This window comes from Aotus nancymaae, unplaced genomic scaffold, assembly GCF_030222135.1.
Source record: "Aotus nancymaae isolate 86718 unplaced genomic scaffold, 86718_ANA_hifiasm-v0.15.2.pri h1tg000014l, whole genome shotgun sequence".
Lineage (NCBI taxonomy): Eukaryota > Metazoa > Chordata > Mammalia > Primates > Aotidae > Aotus > Aotus nancymaae.
Genome location: NW_026988425.1, coordinates 76,239,915 through 76,259,824, shown reverse-complemented (window position 1 = coordinate 76,259,824; position 19,910 = coordinate 76,239,915). Strand labels below are relative to the sequence as shown.

The 19,910-nt window shown below is 35.2% G+C and overlaps 1 protein-coding gene across 1 annotated transcript in view; it reads left to right on the top strand.

The window, feature by feature from the left end:
* Positions 1-8,906, top strand: part of EDIL3 (EGF like repeats and discoidin domains 3) — a 449,134-nt gene extending 440,228 nt beyond the window's left edge. The window contains exon 11 of the mRNA XM_064376103.1: positions 5,922-8,906. Coding sequence (XP_064232173.1) covers positions 5,922-6,071 — 150 coding nt within the window. The 3' untranslated portion in view covers positions 6,072-8,906. The remainder of the gene's footprint in view (positions 1-5,921) is intronic.
* The last annotated feature ends 11,004 nt before the right edge of the window (positions 8,907-19,910 follow it).

Here is a 19,910-nt window from a genome sequence, read left to right as displayed (position 1 = left end):
CAAGATTAAGATGTGTCTAGATATATGTTTCTTGCAAAGAAGACAAGATGGTCAACTCTTTCTGGATACAGAAAAGTAAAGTTATTGTCTAATATGTTACAGCTAGTGGTTGATATAAAAACAAGTTCTCTTTGCATTTGATCTTTTATCTGTAGATTGTACACATATTTTCACAAATTGGGACATGTAACTTTATCATTGTCTTTGACTCTACTTTAAGGTCGTATGTATACATTTTGGTTGAATTATTTTTCCATTTGACTTTCACCTGCTGACAGATTGTTTCAGTTGGCTATGACCTTATTTCATCTGCAACTTTGAAAGGTAATGGTTCTACTTGGGATGCTATGGGATGGAAGACAATGTGGCAGCTCTCTGTTCCTTTCTGTGGATGACAATTTGTGCTGCAGTATTGTTGGGATGCCCTATAGTGAAGGCCCATCTCCCAGCTCATTCTGCAAAATGATGATCAACATAGACAGTTGTTAACACAGTCTGTGGCTCCAACAGAAACTCCTGCTTTTTTGGTGACGCTCTTAGAATGCAATTCTCAATATCACTATTTTCCAAAGAAACATTTCCTAGAATATTGAAATTTAACTGGTAATGAATTTCTTTTTTTCCTTATTACATCTTGAAGAATGTACTCATATTGAGGCTAATTTTGTTACAGAGTTTCATTGGTTTAGTGGAATTGATTGCAGAGAAAACCATCAAGAATAATATACTAGCCATTCAATCATGAAATGGTTTCAGGATGCTGGTAAATTTTCCTAGAAAATTGAATTCGCTGAAGGATAACTGCAGTCTATTTTGGCTAAAAGAATTAAACTTTGGTTTCAGACATTTTATAGCCAATCACCAATAGAAGGTTCATATATGCAAAGCTTCCAATAAGATTTTTTTAATCTGATATAGATTTATACCACTAACTAAAATTTTTTAAAAAGTAAATTTCTATATATTTTAATGTTTATTTACGTTTTAATTAAAAAATTGATTTTTGGAATGCTCTCATATAGGGCAAAGTAAAACATAAATTGCAGATTAGCCTAAAATATTAATGACAATATAGACATAGAATTAGAAACAATGAAGCCTCTCTTCCAAACTATTCAAATGGAAAATGTTATGTTTGACTTTATTCATGCATACTAATTCCATGAAAATTTTAATAAGACTTTACATCACTTAAAGCATTGATTCAAGATGTAACTCTTAAATTTTTGACAGTCCAAAAAATTCAAGTAATGTTGACACTAGGTATGTAAAAATAAGTTTTATGATCCTGAACTATAAACTAATAAGCATCTGTCCCTTATGTCACCCACAAAAATCAGAATTATATACTTAATATAATATATAAATGGTTCCTTTATAAAATAGATACAAGTAAAAAACTTGGAAATCCTTTGCTTAGGAGAAATTATGAAAATATCCAAAATTTATTTGACCATAAATCAACTATAACCCAACATTCAATATAATAATTTTACAGTTTAGACTGCATTGATGGAAATATTGCATCTGCAATAAAGGTGCACTCTATCTTTTGAGCTATTCACAATATGCCTACATTCTATGTCTCAATAAATACCACACTTTCATTGAACCATAGTTAAAACAGGTGTTATCTAATGGAATGCAATCAAGATTATAAGTCTGAAAATCATGCAACATGAGGAACTTTTTAAGGAAGCATGAATGTTTAGTCTGGAGCACCTAAGTTGACATTTTGAGAGATTTGTGTCAATTATTGTTAAGCGTATCAAAAAGTTTTTTTTGATGGGCTAAATTTGTTCTATTTTCATTGAGAATTAAGCACTAGATTCAATAGATTGAAGTGAGAGAGATATACATTTTAGCCTCATAAAAAGATAGATGTTCAAACTATCTAAATATATTCTTGTCCTATTGTGTTGAGGCATGCCATGGGTAGGCTGCAAGTTCCATGTTAAAAATATTAGAGGGAAAAGTTATTGACAGCAGATCTCTGAGTTCTCTTCCAAATCTCAGTTTCTTTTATTATATGCATAGAATTAGATAAAAACAGGATTTCTGAGGATCAGAGCTACCAAAGACTGTTCTTATTTAACTTCTCCATAAGCACTCTGGATGAAAGCACGAAGGATTGAAATTATGTATGTTGAATAAAGAATTCTTAGCTTTCAGCCCCAACACCTCAGCACACACACACATACATGCTTCCCTAGGAAAATGGATCTTTGTCTTTGTCCTCTATACCTTAAGAACAGCAGATCAGTGTACAGATATTGGTATGCTTGATACCATAACAGTAAAGCCAATGGTATGCTTGATACCATAAACAAAGCAAATACAATCAATAGAAAAAACATTAGAAAGTCTTATTCAACCTTTGTATTTCCCCAATATCTGAAATCCCAGATGTGGTTCAACTACAGTCTCCACATATCAGAAGAAAAACAATGAAATCTATAAGGGGGCAACAAAAGGGCAGAGGGATGAAGTGAGGGTCACTTGAAATCTTACTAAAATACTGATGTTTAGCCTGGAAGAACATAGGGAAGCTATCTAAAAATGCTTAGAACCACTCACTATTTGAATGATGTGAACAAAAGTTCCAAAAATTAGAACAATGGGAATCTCTTTAAAACTTCTTATCAGTTACGTTTAAGACAAATAGAAACACATTTTTACAAACTAGATGATTTTCTAAAGAAATCAGATGTGCAAGAAATCCCCAAGAGATTCTTTGATATTTAGAGTCCCAATCCATGACTGCTAAAAGAAACTGAAATATGCCCCACTTCTCTGACTATGTCGCGGAGGATAATGTTACTATGTTCCATGATCACTGGAGGCCTCCTATGGATGATGTCTACACTGGCCTGAAAAGACAGTGGTTAATAACAAAGAATGGTAGTTCGTCTTACATAAAATATAAAAATGCTGCTAAAGATTTTATTGTTTTATTTTATCTAATATTCTCTCCATGATGATTTGAATCCTCTCAAGAATCTGTCTTGTATTTTTAACCAGCATCACAAGAGAGTTAACCTTAGGGAAAAAAAAAGATCAAGATAGCTAGATTGAGGGAGTTGTATTTTTCTTTCTCTTCTCTTCTCTTAGGTTGTCATTATGGAAGCTCCTGCAAAGACCTTCAGTGCTTTTTTCTCAAGGTCCCATATGTTAGAAAAAGCCTGAGAGACCCCATAGCATTATCATATCTGAATATAGTAGCAAATTTGTCCTCAGCTAATTAGCCTCCTCTCTGAACTGAAACTTGTGCAGTTTTCCTGAAAATTTCTAAATCAAACTGTGTCTTTCTCTTATAAAAGATTTTCATTCCTATGTGGAGATTTAGTGTTCTCCATCAGTTGTTTCAGACTTCAGTTTTAGTTCAGATTCTTATATCTCTAAAATGTGCCTGTGAAAGCACTTTCTAGAAATCTTAGAGATATTATGAAGTTAACTAAAAATACTGTGTTTGCATTCCTTTACAAGGTGAAACATTTAGGTAGCGTTCTTAAGCAGGGGCTTTCTAGTGCTGGAGATAAGAAAACAACACAGGTGCCACATGTTTACCCAACAAGTACAAACCATCCTGGAATTAGCAAGTGTGTGCTTTGTGTTCTGTACTGTGACAGTACTGAGAGTTCTCTGAAAATAAAAATACATTTTCAGTACTTTGAGGCTGTAAATTGGGTGATTTTGGCTGTTTTTCTACGAATGTTATTGTTTTATAAATCATGTTTCATGAAACTTCATTTTTTAAATGAATATGCAAATATCCGTGACTTTCACATATTAAATCAGAAATTTCACGGTTGTTTTCAATTACAGAGCTGATATAGTTTCTCTGTATGTATTCTTCATTATAAAGATATAAGTATAAATAATAATTCAAATAATAGTTTCTGGGTTCTTAGTTTCTATCAAAACCTGTGCAGAGGAGCAGACACTTAAGAGAAAATTGTTTCTTCCTGTATTTCTTTCCCAAGAAGTGGTTTACAACCGTATTTTGGGCTGTTATAAATCTTGTAATGAGAATTCATGAATTTAAACTCTATTATCCCAAAGATATACATTAAGTTCACTAGCAGGGCTACAAAATTGGATTTAGATTCCATATTAAATTGTAACACCACAGTCTCAGTGAAGCATTTGAATCCAACATCATATGTCAGAGACGATATCAGTAATCCAGAGCTTACTTTCTGTTACTCACACAAGATTTTGGGCAAGTGTTTATGGTATGTCCTGTACCTGCGAGCTTTTGCTAACAGAGACATTGTTACATAATAATACATTTCAGTCCAGAATGAGTTATTCCTTAGTGCAAGACATGGCATTTCTCAGCATGAATTGCCTGCTAAATGAACATGGATTTAGATATCACAGCAGAACCAGCAGAGAGACTTTTCAGTCTTGTCTATTGCTTCTGTTAATCAGTTCCAAACTGTCTAATGCTTTTGAGGAGAATATTGTTTTTTTCTTTCCAGAGGAACACTTGTGACCATATAAGACTGAACCAATCTAGTCTAGAAGGCTTTTAGAGCATCCCCTTTAATTTCAGAATTCCCAAAGTTATGAGTTAGGTATTCTGTCATGTGATGATACAGTTTTGTTTGTTTCTTGTTTTCTACTTTGGTGGATTTTATTTTCAGGTCTCTTCATTGACCACATACTTATGTTTTAATGCCAAACAAGAAAGAAATCTGATGTCAAACAAGAAAGAAAATTATCTTCTAATTATAAGATGCTTCATAAAGTGAAAAGAGAAAGGCTTGATGAGATTTTTTACTCTAAAAATTTGAACTAAATCTAAAAATCCTAAATCTAAATTTTTTAAAAAGTAGATATAAAATAATTAGAAATCACTTCAGCAAGAAATACTCAGAAACTACATAGAACAATGAATAAAATCTTCAGATAAATACTAAATAATATAAATACCTCAGTTTACCCCAACATAAATTATGATTTAATGCCATTCCTATCAGGGTCCCAGTGTTTTGAATTTGTTTTGTTTTCTGAAGCAGACATTTGTCCAAGTTATTATAAAAGTATTTTAGGGAAGAGCAAGTGGCCATAGAAAAGCTCAAAAAAAAAGCATTTTTACAAAAGAAGAGAGAAGAACAGATGTGCAATGCAAAGTGTCAGGATGTTATAAGTCACATTGATCAAAATAGTACTTTATGGATCCAGGAATTAATAGATGAAGCCAAAAAAAAAAAAAAAAGTTCAGAAATCATTGATTGACTTATCTCATTTGGAGATGGGTTAATTTTATTCTCTATGTAAGAAGAAGTGAGCAAAAAGTACTGTGATAGAAACTGTTAGTGTTCACCAAATAGCCATATGCTTCTCCCCAGTGCCCAGCCTCCTTTGCTATTAGGCTGGAGTCATATAGTCAGGTAACGTGAAATAGATATAGACAGAAGTCATATAAGCTGCTTCCATACTTGTTCTCTTAAACACCCTGCCCAGTCTACAAACTCACCCTCACCTTTCCCGTTGTGAATGTGGAGCCCACATGCTCCCTTTGATAGTTGTACTTTGCAAGCAGCTTGGATCCCTGAGTCACTCTTTGGAACAGAGTATCTTCAGCAAGCTAGATGACTAACGTCAGCCTGTGACATAAGCAAAAAATAAGCATCTGTGGCATTTTTCTAATTGAGAGAAACAGGCAGAGGAAAATGACAGACCTAAGAATTCCTGCATTAGACAATCAAGGTTTGCCTTATTTAACTCTTTAAACATTAATTGACCATTTCATTAAAAATTATTATTAAAAAGAAGCTGCAATATATTTTGAATAAAAGAAAATGAATAATTTTCAAATATCACATTTGGAGAAAATGTTCCAAACAAGAACATAAAAATAATTTCAAAGAAAAAAGGTTGTATGTCTGACATTTTCTGCTCTTCTTTATTAGGTTTTCCAGGGCAATTTTGACAATGACACTCACAGAAAAAACGTCATCGACCCTCCCATCTATGCACGACACATAAGAATCCTTCCTTGGTCCTGGTACGGGAGAATCACGTTGCGGTCAGAGCTGCTGGGCTGCACAGAGGAGGAATAAGGAAAGGCTCCATTTCACAAACTTCTTCCCTGTTTCCCTAAAAGTATCTCCATAGAATGAACTGTGCAAAATCTGTAGGAAACCGAATGAGTTTTTTTCATGAGAAAGTGCTCAAATTATGGTAGGCAACTAACTGTCTTTGTAAAGAGGTCTAAGCCTGCCTTTTCAATAATTTAATTTGATTTGTTTTTTTATTGGTCGAATCTCTTAAGTAACATCACATTAAGTGTGAATTACTTTTCTCATTGTTTTCTGAATTATTCACATTGGTAGAAATATATTAGGGAAAGAAAGTAACCTTCTTTTTATGGTAAGGTAAAAAAATCTCAAAGTCATCAAATAAGAGCAAGAGTTCATTGAGTTTTGCAATCAATACTCAACTAATTCTGATAAAAAGAATACTGCAATGTTAGCAATAAGTTTTTTCTTCTGTAATGACTCTACATTATCCTAAGTGTTTCTCTGTGCCTACCAAACACTGTCAGTGTTTATCACAAAATTTCAAAGAGGAATATGTAACATGCAGTACTGATACTATAATTCTTATTTTACTTTCATTATTTCTTATAAAAGATTATGTGACTTCTTTTTCTTTTGGTTCTATTCTACATTCTTTATATTGTATATTACCTAAATAATTCAATGTTTTTTTTCTAATTGAATTTTCTATTAGTTGCCTAAAAGAAGTGTCATGTTTACTCATATATACAGAACATGACTGCATATCAGTAGATTGATCTGTAGTTCATATCAGTTAATTAAATCTGCAGTTTTATTTTTGAAGGAAACCATTTAATTTCCAAATACTTCCTTCATAAAGAATCCCATAGTCTCAGTTTGCACAAAGAAACAAAAAATATATATATATTGTCTCTTTAAATATAAATCTTCCTTTAGGTGATAATTACATATCTTTATATTTACTTTAAAAAGTATACTCATGAGTTATTTCTTTTTTAAAAATTTAGCAAAGAAATATTAATATAGTGCTGCATAGCTTGGCCAAGCATACTCATCATTTCTTTGTTCATCTCCACATTTCCTGTGAAACTAACATCTTATTGAGATTTGAAACTGGTGGTAGTTTCCCTGGAAGGCACAGGTGGAGTTATTTGTGAAAAGCAAAGTGTTTACTAATGACAAAGTAGTAAACCACTTTCAAGATGAAAATTGATTTCTATTTATTTTGCTTCAAAGGTCCTGAAAAAATAAGCAATTATCATATCAATTTGTTATTGATACTGGAGGTTTCATTGACATGTCTCTCAAATTAAACTTCACACTGCCTCCATAAAACTCTGCAACATCTAATTTATAAGCTTTACAAGTATTTATTTTATAAGGCTTAGACAGAATTATTGGAGTTTTAAATTAAGTGTCTTGGAAAAGAAAGGATGGTATGTGTACGAAATGTTAAGGTCCCTCGCAACACTGCTAAGTTATTTTTTTCCTTTAATATTTGTGCTGCATAACAAAAGCCACTAGACTGTTACTGTCTTGTCTGTCTATGTGTTAACAGCATTTCTTAATGATGTATATATGGAGTGGTCTTCAATCATAGTGAAGAATTTAAAGAGAAAGTCAATCGTACTGGCATTTTTAATAAGAACAAAATTAGTTGGTCTAAGGAGACCTGCTGGCCACATGTCGGTTCCTTGCCCATATGCTTTCTACTTCTTGTTCTTATTATGAAATTTTGAATTTGAAGCCTCTGAAATGGGGATCAATTTTTAACATCTTTCAAAAACAAAATTGCTATTCCCTCCATATTGCCTTTTTTAGATAACTTTAAAATTAGGATTTTGAAATATTTTTAACTGGCTAAATTTTAGAGTCATGTGACAAATAATTACTTAGATTCAGAAATACACACATGCATACCTACTCTTTAGCCAATGATTCTTATTTCTTTCAAGGTTTACTGTCCCATCAAATATCTAGCCATTTTACTTCGCAAATTACATACGTTCTTAAGAGTATATTTTAATTATTATTACTAATGCTTTATGATGACTTACTTTTCCAAAATTATGGCTTCATATGATGTTTTGTAATTTTTTCTATTGATACCTATTTTAAAAATATTTTCCAAGGAAGTTGATTAGAAGTATATTTGTTACCTTTTAGAAAAAACATTGAAATGTTTCTCTTGCTTTTTCATTTTCTCTCTGCTTTATATGCTCTTCACAATACTCCATGTCCAATGGAATACCTATTGTCCTATGACACCCAAAATTGATGATAGCAAAGGGATTCCCACACATGAAAATGTTGAAAATTCTTGTTAAGTAGTATTATGAAGTAGATTTTGTGTCATTTGTGTCAATGACATCAAAGTGAAATAAATTTATTCTATTTAAATTCACACTAAAATCAATAAAATACCATAAGTAGAGTACACATAAGAATTACCTAGTCTTCACTATGTTGAGTAACTATAACATGCTAATTTTACGATGAATGAAACTAAACTTTTAAACATCTTCACTTTATCCACATCCTTTTGAAAGTATTTATCACGTTACCAATTCTAATTTTAGGGTTGACTTTCTCTTTCTGAATAACTTCATAAAGTTTGGTGTGAATTTTGAAGAGTTGGGGTACTAATGATTGTATCTTTGCTAGTCAACAACTTATGAAATATAATACTCAATGCATCTGATGTGTCAGTAAGTACAGAAATAACTAAGACACAAATAACCTTTGCAAACCTTCAAGCTGTGTAATATTCCAATGTTGTTTTTTTCTTTGTATATATACTTATATCACATAGGATGTAAAACCAGTATGACCTTGTCTAGTCTCCAAACTTAAAATAAACTTTTGAAAACCTGGGATTCTTTTGAAGCAGTTGTAATTAAACACATCTGTATGAATACACAAGTAGTCTGAAGGTGAATGCAGACTACTCCTGACCACACACTTGATTTATTTTTTCTTTACACAGGACAACTGAACAGATACAGGAAAAAAAAATAAAAAGAAATTACAACAATCTCTAGCTATCTATTGATATTAGCTAAATTGGTCTTTCAAAGATTATTAAAATATGTTCATTCTTCATGCTCCTTTTAGATGTGGAAGCTTTACTAGAATATTCTTAATCCAAAGTAATTTTTGGCCTCATGTATAGAGCGTTTTCTATCAGGACTGATCTCCCCATTGTTAATCAGATGATACTGCTGTTGTTTCTATAGTTTTTTTCAGTTCATGATGCTCAGGAGTATAATGAAGAGATCCAGTCAGTAGTAAGCAATAACATAACCGTAATAATGTATTTATCCATGTAACATTAGCTATGGAATAATGAACATCATAAATGTGGAGTCTTCATAAATCCTGTTTCTAGCCCTCTGGAAGTCACTGGTGAAATACTAAATCTGTGTACTTCCTATTTTTTTTTCTTGAAATTTTCTTAGGATGCAAAAAATTTAGGGAGGAATTAAGATATTACAGGTGACTACTTATTTGAGCTTCTATGACTCTCTGATAGCTCCCAGTACTTATCATGTTTATGTATTCATACACATTCCCATGTAAATGCATTTTAATATGAGTGGATCAATAAGATTCCATTATTTGCCTAATTTTTGCACATACTCATAAACATACACTAAATGTGCTTTTATTAAATGAGAGAAATTATACCTATATATTTTCAGTAGAGCTAAAAAGGAATCATGACATCCATACAGGATAAAAATTTATTGTGACAGCAAAAGATTTAATAATTATCCAACAGAACATTTTCAAGCATGAAACTTTTAAGATTACTGATTCAAGATGCAAAAATAATAAAAGCATTTCAAATTCCAAGAAGAAAAGTCTGAATAGCCTAAAATATGTTTTTTATTTTATATTATTAATATTATTATATTAATAATAACTTCATGAATGGAAAATATTATCTTTATTTAACCTGAATTTTAAAACATCTACAATTTCTGCTTTGAATACATGATTTTAATTAAGATTTGATAAAGAAACATTATTTTTTACTGTCAGAAATTCAATGCTATTTCTTTTCTCAAATGCTAATTTTTAAAAATTAGCAATCACTTTAGTATGTTATTTATTTGTGAAAAATATTGCCTCTAGCCTTTGAGATGCAAAATGATCCTTTTATCTGCACAGGTAAAATAGAGGACCAAACAACTTTGCCAGTTGAGAAATGTTTCAACTACCCCGAAACAGAATGCATGGTCATTTGTCTTTACAAAGACAAAGAATACCTAGCGTAAGTAGCAATTTTTCTATTGATTTTGAAGGGGGAAATAGGTTTCTTGATTCTGTTGCAGTAAATGCCTATAATTCATACTGCCTGTTTCAACATTGCCACCAAATAAAGTATTTTCCACAGTAGGCAAGTGCACTTACTCAAAGAGTTATTTCTATTAAATGAATTTGGTAGCAGAAATAGGAAAACATTTTTTTGAGAAGGCTACTCATTGAGTAGCTTTTGCATAACTTCGCAGAAGCTGATTGAGTATTTGAAAACATTAATGCTTTGGAAATATGGTGTAGAACCATCAGAAAATGGTCACCATATTACATGATTAAGTATTGCATATGGTGACTGCTTCTGATTGACTTTTATTTTAATGTCCTCAAAGCCATGAACTGCACTCCTCCATATTTACGTAAAATTCCCATAGCACCCTTCATATATACACAAATATGTATGTTAATAATGATGATATATTACAATGTAAACTCAACCTGCTACCATGTGTAAAGGGAGTGGTGGCAGTGAGACTGATAGTGCATTCAAACAATACATCTCAGGCCGGGCACGGTTGCTCACGCCTGTAATTCTAGCACTTTGGGAGGCTGAGGTGGGCAGATCATTTGAGGTCAGGAGTTCGAGACCAACCTGGCCAACATAGTAAAACCCCGTCTCTACTAAAATACAAAACTGAGCCAGGTGTGGTGGCACATGTCTATAATCCCAGCTACTAAGGATGCTGAGGCAGTAAAAGCTCTTGAATCCAGGAGGTAGAGGTTGCAGTGAGCCAAGATCACACCACTGCACTCCAGTCTGGACAACAGAGCTACACTCCGTCTCTCTCTCTCTCTCTCTCTCTCTCTCACACACACACACACACGCACACACACACACACAAATGAAAAATATAACTTCCATGGCCAATATGGAAACAGCTTGTGATAACTTATATAAGCATCAGGCAAAAACACTCCTGAGAATTCAAGGGAAGACAACTGTGCATATGACAAAGAGATGAGGAATGTTTTCAGTGATGAATACGTGAAAAATTAAACATGGATTTACACATATTTTACCATTTTCCCTTTTTAGTGATTGTATAGGTGGGATTTGAAGAAAAAATAATAATAAAAAAGGCTTTGCCTTTCAGGAAGAGAATCTTAGCAGGCCAGTGGCCCTAGGGAACATAAGAAGCACAGTGCTTTTCTGCCTGGCCCCAGGAAAGTGGGATTGGGCAAAGAGGTTAAAAATGACATATCTCAAAGGAAGCACTAAATAATTCATTTAGGCAGCTTTATTTTCTCTGTTCTCAAGTTTCTTCAGCAATAATATTTTTAAATGCTACTTTTTAACAGTAGAAACATCCTCCCCACCCACTCCCCACTCAAAATCACTATTTTTAGTGGCATAAGCACCTTGATAAGATGTTTGAGAGATGGACTGAGAGTCTGAACCATGTACACAATATTAAACAATGTTTTAAAACTGTTAACATAGAGAAACTGCTGGATCTGGACCAGTAGTACCTTCTTTTAAAAAATTAAATACATTAGGACAAGAGAGAAGAAGACAAGGAAGGAGTTAGAATAGGAGGAGAGAAAAATATGTAAGTCCATTGTAAAAATTATTTAACAAGCATTTTATTTCAGTTATATTCCTGATACATACGTGTTCTTGATCACAGTGCAAAATTATTTTTCTAACTCTGAGACAGACATAAAAGTTGAAATCCACAGCCACGCAGCCTCTTTAACTACATGGGTGGTGTCTGCTAGCTGCTAGGTGTTGGTATGTGGGGTGGCAGCGTGACTTCAGAGCCAGATTTGGAAGGATCCTGTAAACAGAAGTTGTTAGCACTTGCTGGGAAAGATGTGCTGACAGAAGCCTGAGAGGCTTTTTAAGAGAAAAAATACATAACACAGACTTGTGTGAATTTTTTCCCTACAGTAAGTAAAGCCCTTTGCCCTTCTCCCCATAAAATATTTTAACAAAATACCAGTTTCTTCCCTCACATTTTATTGTTCAGCTAGAGAAGATTCACCTAAGTATTGAATATGGCCTGAAGGTGGGCTTGCAGCATGAGTCAAGGCTGCCTGTGAGGGACCTGCCACTTTGGATTAATCATAATGCAGATCCATAAGTTGGGTGTTTGTTTGTTTTAATAAACCACAATGCATTTATGTAGATTTTTCTAAAGCGACCTCGGTTTAAAAATGCATAATCAAACGCCCTCCACACCCTAGTTCTAACCTTGAGTGTTTTCTTACCCAAGCCTAATATCACAGACACTTGTCCCTCCTGCCTGCAGCATTAGGCTGTACTATAAGTACTGTAAAATTTTTAAACATGTTTTTATTTTCACTGGAAATATAAAGAAAAGCTAATTTCTTTCATAAATAATACACGGGAGAAAATACTGTATTTGTTTTAAGAAAATACTGAGATTATCCAAAATTTTTTTTTTGAGACACCCTGTCACCCAGGCTGGAGTGCCATGGCATGACCTCAGCTCACTGCAACCTCCGCTTCCCGGGTTCAAGCAATTCTGCCTCAGCCTCCTGAGTAGCTGGGATTACAGGAGCCCACCACCATGCCTGGCTAATTTTTTTGTGTCTTTAGTAGAGACAGAGTTTCACCATGTTGGCCAGGCTGGTCTCAAACTCCTGACTTCATGATCTGTCCGCCTCAGCCTCCCAGAGTGCTGGGATTACATGGGTGAGCCACTGCGCCTGGCCAAGATTATCCAGCTTCTTTTATTGTTAATCTTTTTTTTTTTTTTCAGCAAAGTCTAAGCATCTATTTTGTACCAACCACTATATGATGATCTGGAAATACAGAGATGAAAATACAGTGATTTTCAGGAACTCACAGTACAAAGGGTAAAGGTGGGAGTAGACAAGAAAGCAAATTATTATGATGGATGCTATGGCAAAAATATGCCCTATATGCAAAGAGAAGATAGAATAGAGGCAACTGTACCAATCAATGAGGCAGATCAGGGAAGGCATCCTGGGAGGGTGACATCTAAAATGTGCCTAAAACCATCAAATTTAATATTCATAATACATAAAACATCCACTTTAGTACTCATGATAACTCTATGGATTTACATGTGCATTTTATAAGAGGACAAAGAAAAGCTGAAAGAAATAAGATCTGCCCAGGTTGCAGGGCTACAATTTGTACATAGATCTAAGTACATCCTTTGCTTCTGTTCAATACTCTTTCTTCTTTTAAGTCAAGGTGTACTGAAAATGTGTTTCATTGCATACTAGTACAAGAGCAGCAGGAAGGAACTGCCTCCAGCCAACCAGTCGCTGATTATTTATCCTACAGTTTCTCATATTGTCCTATTAATAAAAATAATTTAACACACTGGTATTACCTGATGACATAGATTTTAAATAATTTGCCTGTGGATGAAGTGTTGACCATCAAATGAATATATTTTTAAAAATTCACAAGTGATAGAACAGCTAATGAACTACTGTGAGATATATGATGGCATTAATTTTTTAAAAGTGAGTAATAATCCCAAGATGTCAAAGCATCTGCCATTCCAAAAGCACAGTAAGTGGACTCTCTACATATGAAGAGCATGAAATCTTTAACACAGTAATGAAACATATTTCTATTTAAGAAAAATCTGAAAACAGTGCTCTATAGATAAGAAAAACCACAAGTATTTCCATCAGAAAAAACTCCAAAAAAGAAAAAGAAAACTCTGTCTTGAGTTCTAGTTCCCAGTATTTAAGAGTTAACATAATCTCATGATCTCATGGAGGTGAAGAGTATAATGATAGTTACTAGAGGCTGAGAATCGTGTGAAGCGGGAAGAAGGGATGAAGACAGGTTGGTTAATGAACACAAACACACATATCAGTAAATCTGGGTGCTCCTGTGTTCCACACAAATATATTTAAGATAGTTAAGTCTTCGTGTTGTATTGAATCCTTCCTTGTCTTTTTTGATATTTTTTGGTTTAAAGCATTGCCTGAGATTAGAATTTTAATCCGTGCTTTTTTTGTGTTCTCCATTGGTTGGTAGATTTTTCTCTATCTCTTTATTTTGAGCCTAGGGGTATCACTGCATGTGAGATGGGTTTCTTGAAGACAGCATACCATTGGGTCTTTTAACATACTTTCTTTCATTTTCACTTTGGAGAATCTGATGATTATCTATCTTGTGAAGTACTTTGTGTGGGTTCTCTGCATTTCCCAAATTTGAATGTTGACTTTTTTAGCTAGGTTTGGTATGTTATCATGTATGATATCCCGAAATACGTTTTCCAAGTTGCTTCCATTCTCCACATTTCTTTCAGGGATGCCAGTGAGTCATAAATTAGGTCTCTTTACATAATATGGGAGCTGTTCCTCCTGGTTGCATCTAGAAGGCCTTCTCAGAGCAGGAATCCTCAATCAGCATCCCCAGGCAGAACCACCAAGTCAGTGCATCCAACACATTCCTGCGCCTGGAGCTGGCTCTGGTGCTGGCAGAGCTCTGAGCTCATTGCTCTCTCAGAGCCTGGACACTGTTGTGCAGCCTCAGAGCTGGCAGTGGGTAGGGTGGCCACTAGAGAAAGCATGGCACAGGCTCTTGAAAATGTTAAGTGATAAAATGTTGACTCTGCCAAGATGTACTTTGTATGCTACTTGCAAAATATTTGAGTTACTTTTTCATTCAAAGCACATTATTTGTAATTCTTTATATCAAAAATTTATTGAACAATGCAAGTAAAAGTGAATAATTGTACATTTATCTCATAGTTTATGGTCGAAGTAGCATATTACTGAAAAGAAAATGGATTGAAAGGCAGAGTGTTGTGTTTTTGAAAACTTGAATTGATAGAGGATTCCGCCACTCTCATTAGGACACTTCCACAAACTAATGGGAGATGAGAGTCACCAATGTATATTCTCAAGAGACAAAAAGTAAACCATTAACATATTAAAAACACATATCTCTTAACCAGTTAGCTTCTGGTTTATATATATTGACTCTCACCATCACATGGAAATAAGAGCAATAGCTTCCCTACACCAGTCAAATTTTTTTGTTGGCATATCCTTTGGTCTTTCAGAATTTATGTAACACTGGCTAAATAAAAATGTAATTGGCCTCTATCACATTTCAAGCCCTAAAACAGTAACTGTGGCTCAGCTGGAATTTACTGTAGCATCAAGAACATTTATCAGAAGAGTTTCATTCCAATGAAGTAGTTTCAGTATTATGAGCTAACTTTTAATAAAAACAGTACTCCATTTGAGAGTTACAGTCTTACCTGTGCTACCTACGTTGTTTCTAAAGAAAAAGTTAAGCCAGACACAGTGGCTCACACCAATAATCCCAGCACTTTGGAAGGTGGAGGTGGGTGGATCATTTGAGGTCAGAATTACAAGACCAGTCTGGCCAACATGGTGAAACCCCATCTCTACTAAAAATACAACAATTAGCTAGGTGTAGTGGTGGGTGCCTGTAGTCCCAGCTACTCAAGAGGCTGAGGCAGGAGAATCACTTGAACCCTCAAGGTGAAGGTTGCAGTGAGATGGGATCACACAATGGCACTACAGCCTGCGTGACAAAGTGAGAATCTGTCTCAAAAAAAAAAAAAAAAAAAAAAGTTATTCACAAGCTCAAACATCCTGACATTATTCAAAAGATACAAATACAGAAATTAAATTTTTAGCATAGACCTAAATTAGGTGTTTTAAAATAGCAAATTCTATTGGCAAACCTACCTCTCCTAGTCTATCCCAAGGCAGTGCATTAGACATCCTACAAGATTCTGCAGCATCTGTTGACAAGAAGCCCATTCTTTCATTTTGTGGATATACTGTCTTTAAATTGACACACCTATAATGCCCTTGTGTGCAAAAAATTGGTATCGTTACTGTTATCAGTTAATAAAACTAGATTTTGTTTTGCTTTCTCCTCCAAAAGAGAAATCTTAAATTTGGAAATCAGACAGACCTCCTGGGTTCAAATCTTCTCTCCAACTTATGAGTAGTTTTTCCCCTAGAAAGTTTTTCCTATGAAAATATACATGCTAGACCTCACATATAGATATACTAGACCGGAAAGTATATATACATATATATATAACTACCTGTCCCTGATACTCATAAGAGATGCTCACCAAATTTCAGGGGTTTTTGATTTTTTTTTAATCACTATAGCAGGAATATATTCACAAAAATCACACCAAAATAAAACCACACAGAATTGTTACTTCCTTATAGTTTACTTAATACTCCACAAACACACAAAAGTAACTGAGTCATTTCCAAAGGAAACTCAGTTACTTTAGTAATTTCCTTTACAAATTTACTAATTACTCCTCACATTTACTAACTGCCCCCTGCCACTCTTTCATCCTGGGGCTAGTCTGACCTTTATGACACGTAGAAGGCCATGCGAGTTAGTGGGGCAGGAGACACTCACTTCATCTTATCTGACATCTAGTGAGATATACAGAATCACCCTGTCCTGTCGATGGCCTCTCTGTTACCATCCATGTTGAAGGCTTTTTCTCCATCTGGCAACTTGCTGCTTCCTCATGCCATCAGAAGCTACCATCCTTTACCATCACCTCCACACTACCTGGCAGTGAGCCCTTCTTGGGGTATCTGGGAAGATTCACTAGAATACAATCCATGAGGGCTTTTGTGCACTGCCGATTCTTAGTCCTACTCAGGCATCTATTATCTATAGATACTAGTAGAATGAATGAATGAATGAAAAAACAAACAAATACAGCTTCTCATGAGATTCACTTTGGGAGGAAGACGTGGAGCTGTCCTCAGACACTCTTTGCAACCTGCCTCAGCCACTTTCACTGTATGGAATCCAAGATGCTATGGGATAAGCACATCTGCGAGGCTACCAGCTCCTACGATTCTGGTCTGACGGTGGGTCACAGGTCTCATTTAGTCTTGACTGAAGTCCCCCACAGCACAGAAGGGAAAACTGGGTGAGTGCAGACTCTGCACCAACGCAAAAGAGCTGTTCTTCCCTCCCCTACACCTTTCCTCCGAAGCTCAGATGGTGCTGGCTAGTGCCAGGTATAGGAGATGTAACTCATTCATCAGGGGTTCTCCCCAAAATACTTCTGTGTGACACCTAGACTCCAGCTTTTCTGTCTTAAATTGAATTAAATAATTGGGGGAAGACTGCAATGAAAGACATGAAGGTCTGTGGAGAATGAACACATCAGCTAATAATTCACATATCACTGAGCCAAATTCATAAACGAAAATTAACTCTCTCTGAGCTTGTTTCTCTCTCAACAAAATGAAGGAGCTGAATAATGTGCAAATAGTAAAGCACTCACATTAAAGCACAATGAATTGTGACACAACATATATTGTTGTTTCTTCATTTGAGGGTCCTAAATGAAATTGGCAGTAATTGTATAACTACATGTACGATTAAATAGTTCAAAATACATGCATGACAATCCTTAGTAATTGTATTCTATGGGGAAAACAATACATGAAAAGTTAATCATAGTTACTGAAATAAAGGATTGTCATTTGCATAGTTATAAGGTAATGTAATGGGAACTGCTAAATAAATGAAAATAAACTAAAAGAGGTAAATTTGAAAGCATATCCATAAATTTTCCTTTGGTTACCCTGTCTCTCTCTTTTTGCCCATTTGTTGTCTATTGCTTTCTGTCTTCTGTCTCTCCTTTCTCATTCTCATTTTCCTTCAGCTCATTTTTGGTCCTGAACATTTTTTTACTTGTGAATTCAGAAATGGCTGGTTAGGCTAAAAAAAGAAAAAGAAAGAAAAATCAAACATACTTGTAAAGGTTTAACTCATCTAATGCCATCATAAGTCTCCGAATTCACTTTCTTTTTAGTTCAAAAACATGCTGGAAAGGAGTCGTTAATGTGCCTCAACCATCCCAGTGTCCCCAACCTGGGTGTCAAAATATAAGCACACAATTTAAAATATGTTTTAATTGCATGCAGCTTTTACTTCAGTCTGCAGGTCTGGAAAAGCCTTTGCACACAGAACTCCTTTAAACCAGCTGTTCCAGGGGCAGACTACTGCAGCTTTCAAGGAGCCATTCATGGGGCCATGGAGGGTTTATTGTGATGGCATCTTCCTAACGTTTGCAGTGCCAGAGCTGTGCCAATCATAACTTTCAGTTACAGCCGTCATTGATATGCCCGCCAGTCACTCTACCACGTGGAAGACTATTGCTTAGCCTGATGGAATGGTTCTCTAGACACCATCTTTCTGAGAGATTGCAGGCCAGTGTTACTACAGTGGAGCTACAGATAAAAGCAGCATTTAAGCTGGAATTCTTTCCCACAAACTGAGGGAGAAAAATGCTAGCCCTTGTAGTTTGCTCTTGTTCTTTCTCATTTTTGTTTTACCAAAGAAAATATGGCTTATATGGGGGACAATCATTATTTAGACATGCTGGAAATAGAAAGTCATCATATTTGAAGGTCTAAATACAAGGTCTGTGGAGCCTTTGCAACCTGCCTCAGCCACTTTCACTGTATGGAATCCAAGATGCTATGGGATAAGCACATCTGCGAGGCTACCAGCTTCCTGTCACCTTCTTTGTCTTTGTGACAGGAAGTTTATATACTGTTTGACTGGTATGTGCAAACAAAATATTCAGCACGCTCTCCCGAGTCATCCTAGGTGGCAGAATTTTATTATGGTATCAGAACAGTAAATCTGACTCACGCACTACCAGGAAAATTCCTGGAACTTCTAGTCTCTTCAGATTCATTCTTTCTAGTTCAAAGAAGTCTGTGGAAAAGTTTATGCATTTTTCCTTTTCTTCCATCTTGTGACATTTACCATTTCCTCCATCATTTCAAAAATGAATTAGCTAGTCTTTCACATTAGTATCATTGTAGCTGCCCCCGCATTCTGCTGTAACAAACTCCACTGGTGCCAACAGAAATACCCTTTGTCCTGTGCTCACTTCTGTTACTCCATCAGTAGGCCACCACCTGGTGCTGATCCATTATCCCATTCCCCAGAAATCTATCTGTGCTCATCCATGTTTCCAGCTATGGATCCTAAAATCTAGGCCTAGAGATTACCAGAATGCCCACCACGCTGTTCTCAACTCCTTACCACCCCCACCGCTGGCCATCCAACAGTCAAGCATTGCTCCCTGTCCCTCTCCTTTTAAACGTTAACAATTTCCTTCTGAATAGTGAAGCGTTTCTTTTCCTACCCAGCAAGTTGCCCAGCGGGGAAGGTGATCTTTGTGGCCCCTGAATGCCAGGAATGTCAGTCTTGCAAATCCACTACCCTCTTCACGTTTTGCCTTGCCTTTTGACTGAGTTCACACAGAAGCTCACTCAAGGAGCTCCCCCTGGTGGCCTTGCTCGTTAAGACAGATCTGAATTGGCAATGGTCAAACAGCAGCCTCTTCAGGAATTCCTGTTGCACTATGGATTGCTGCTGGAAAGCATGGAAAAAAAATTACAGAGGTTAAAATGACATCTCAAAGAAGCTAACAAGAGAGAAGGGTATTTTTTTCTTTAAGACCTGCTTATTATTGCACATATTTTGTCAGATAACGTTTAGGAAAAGCGAGTGTCAAGAAGCATGTAAGTCTTACAAAAAAAGAGGTT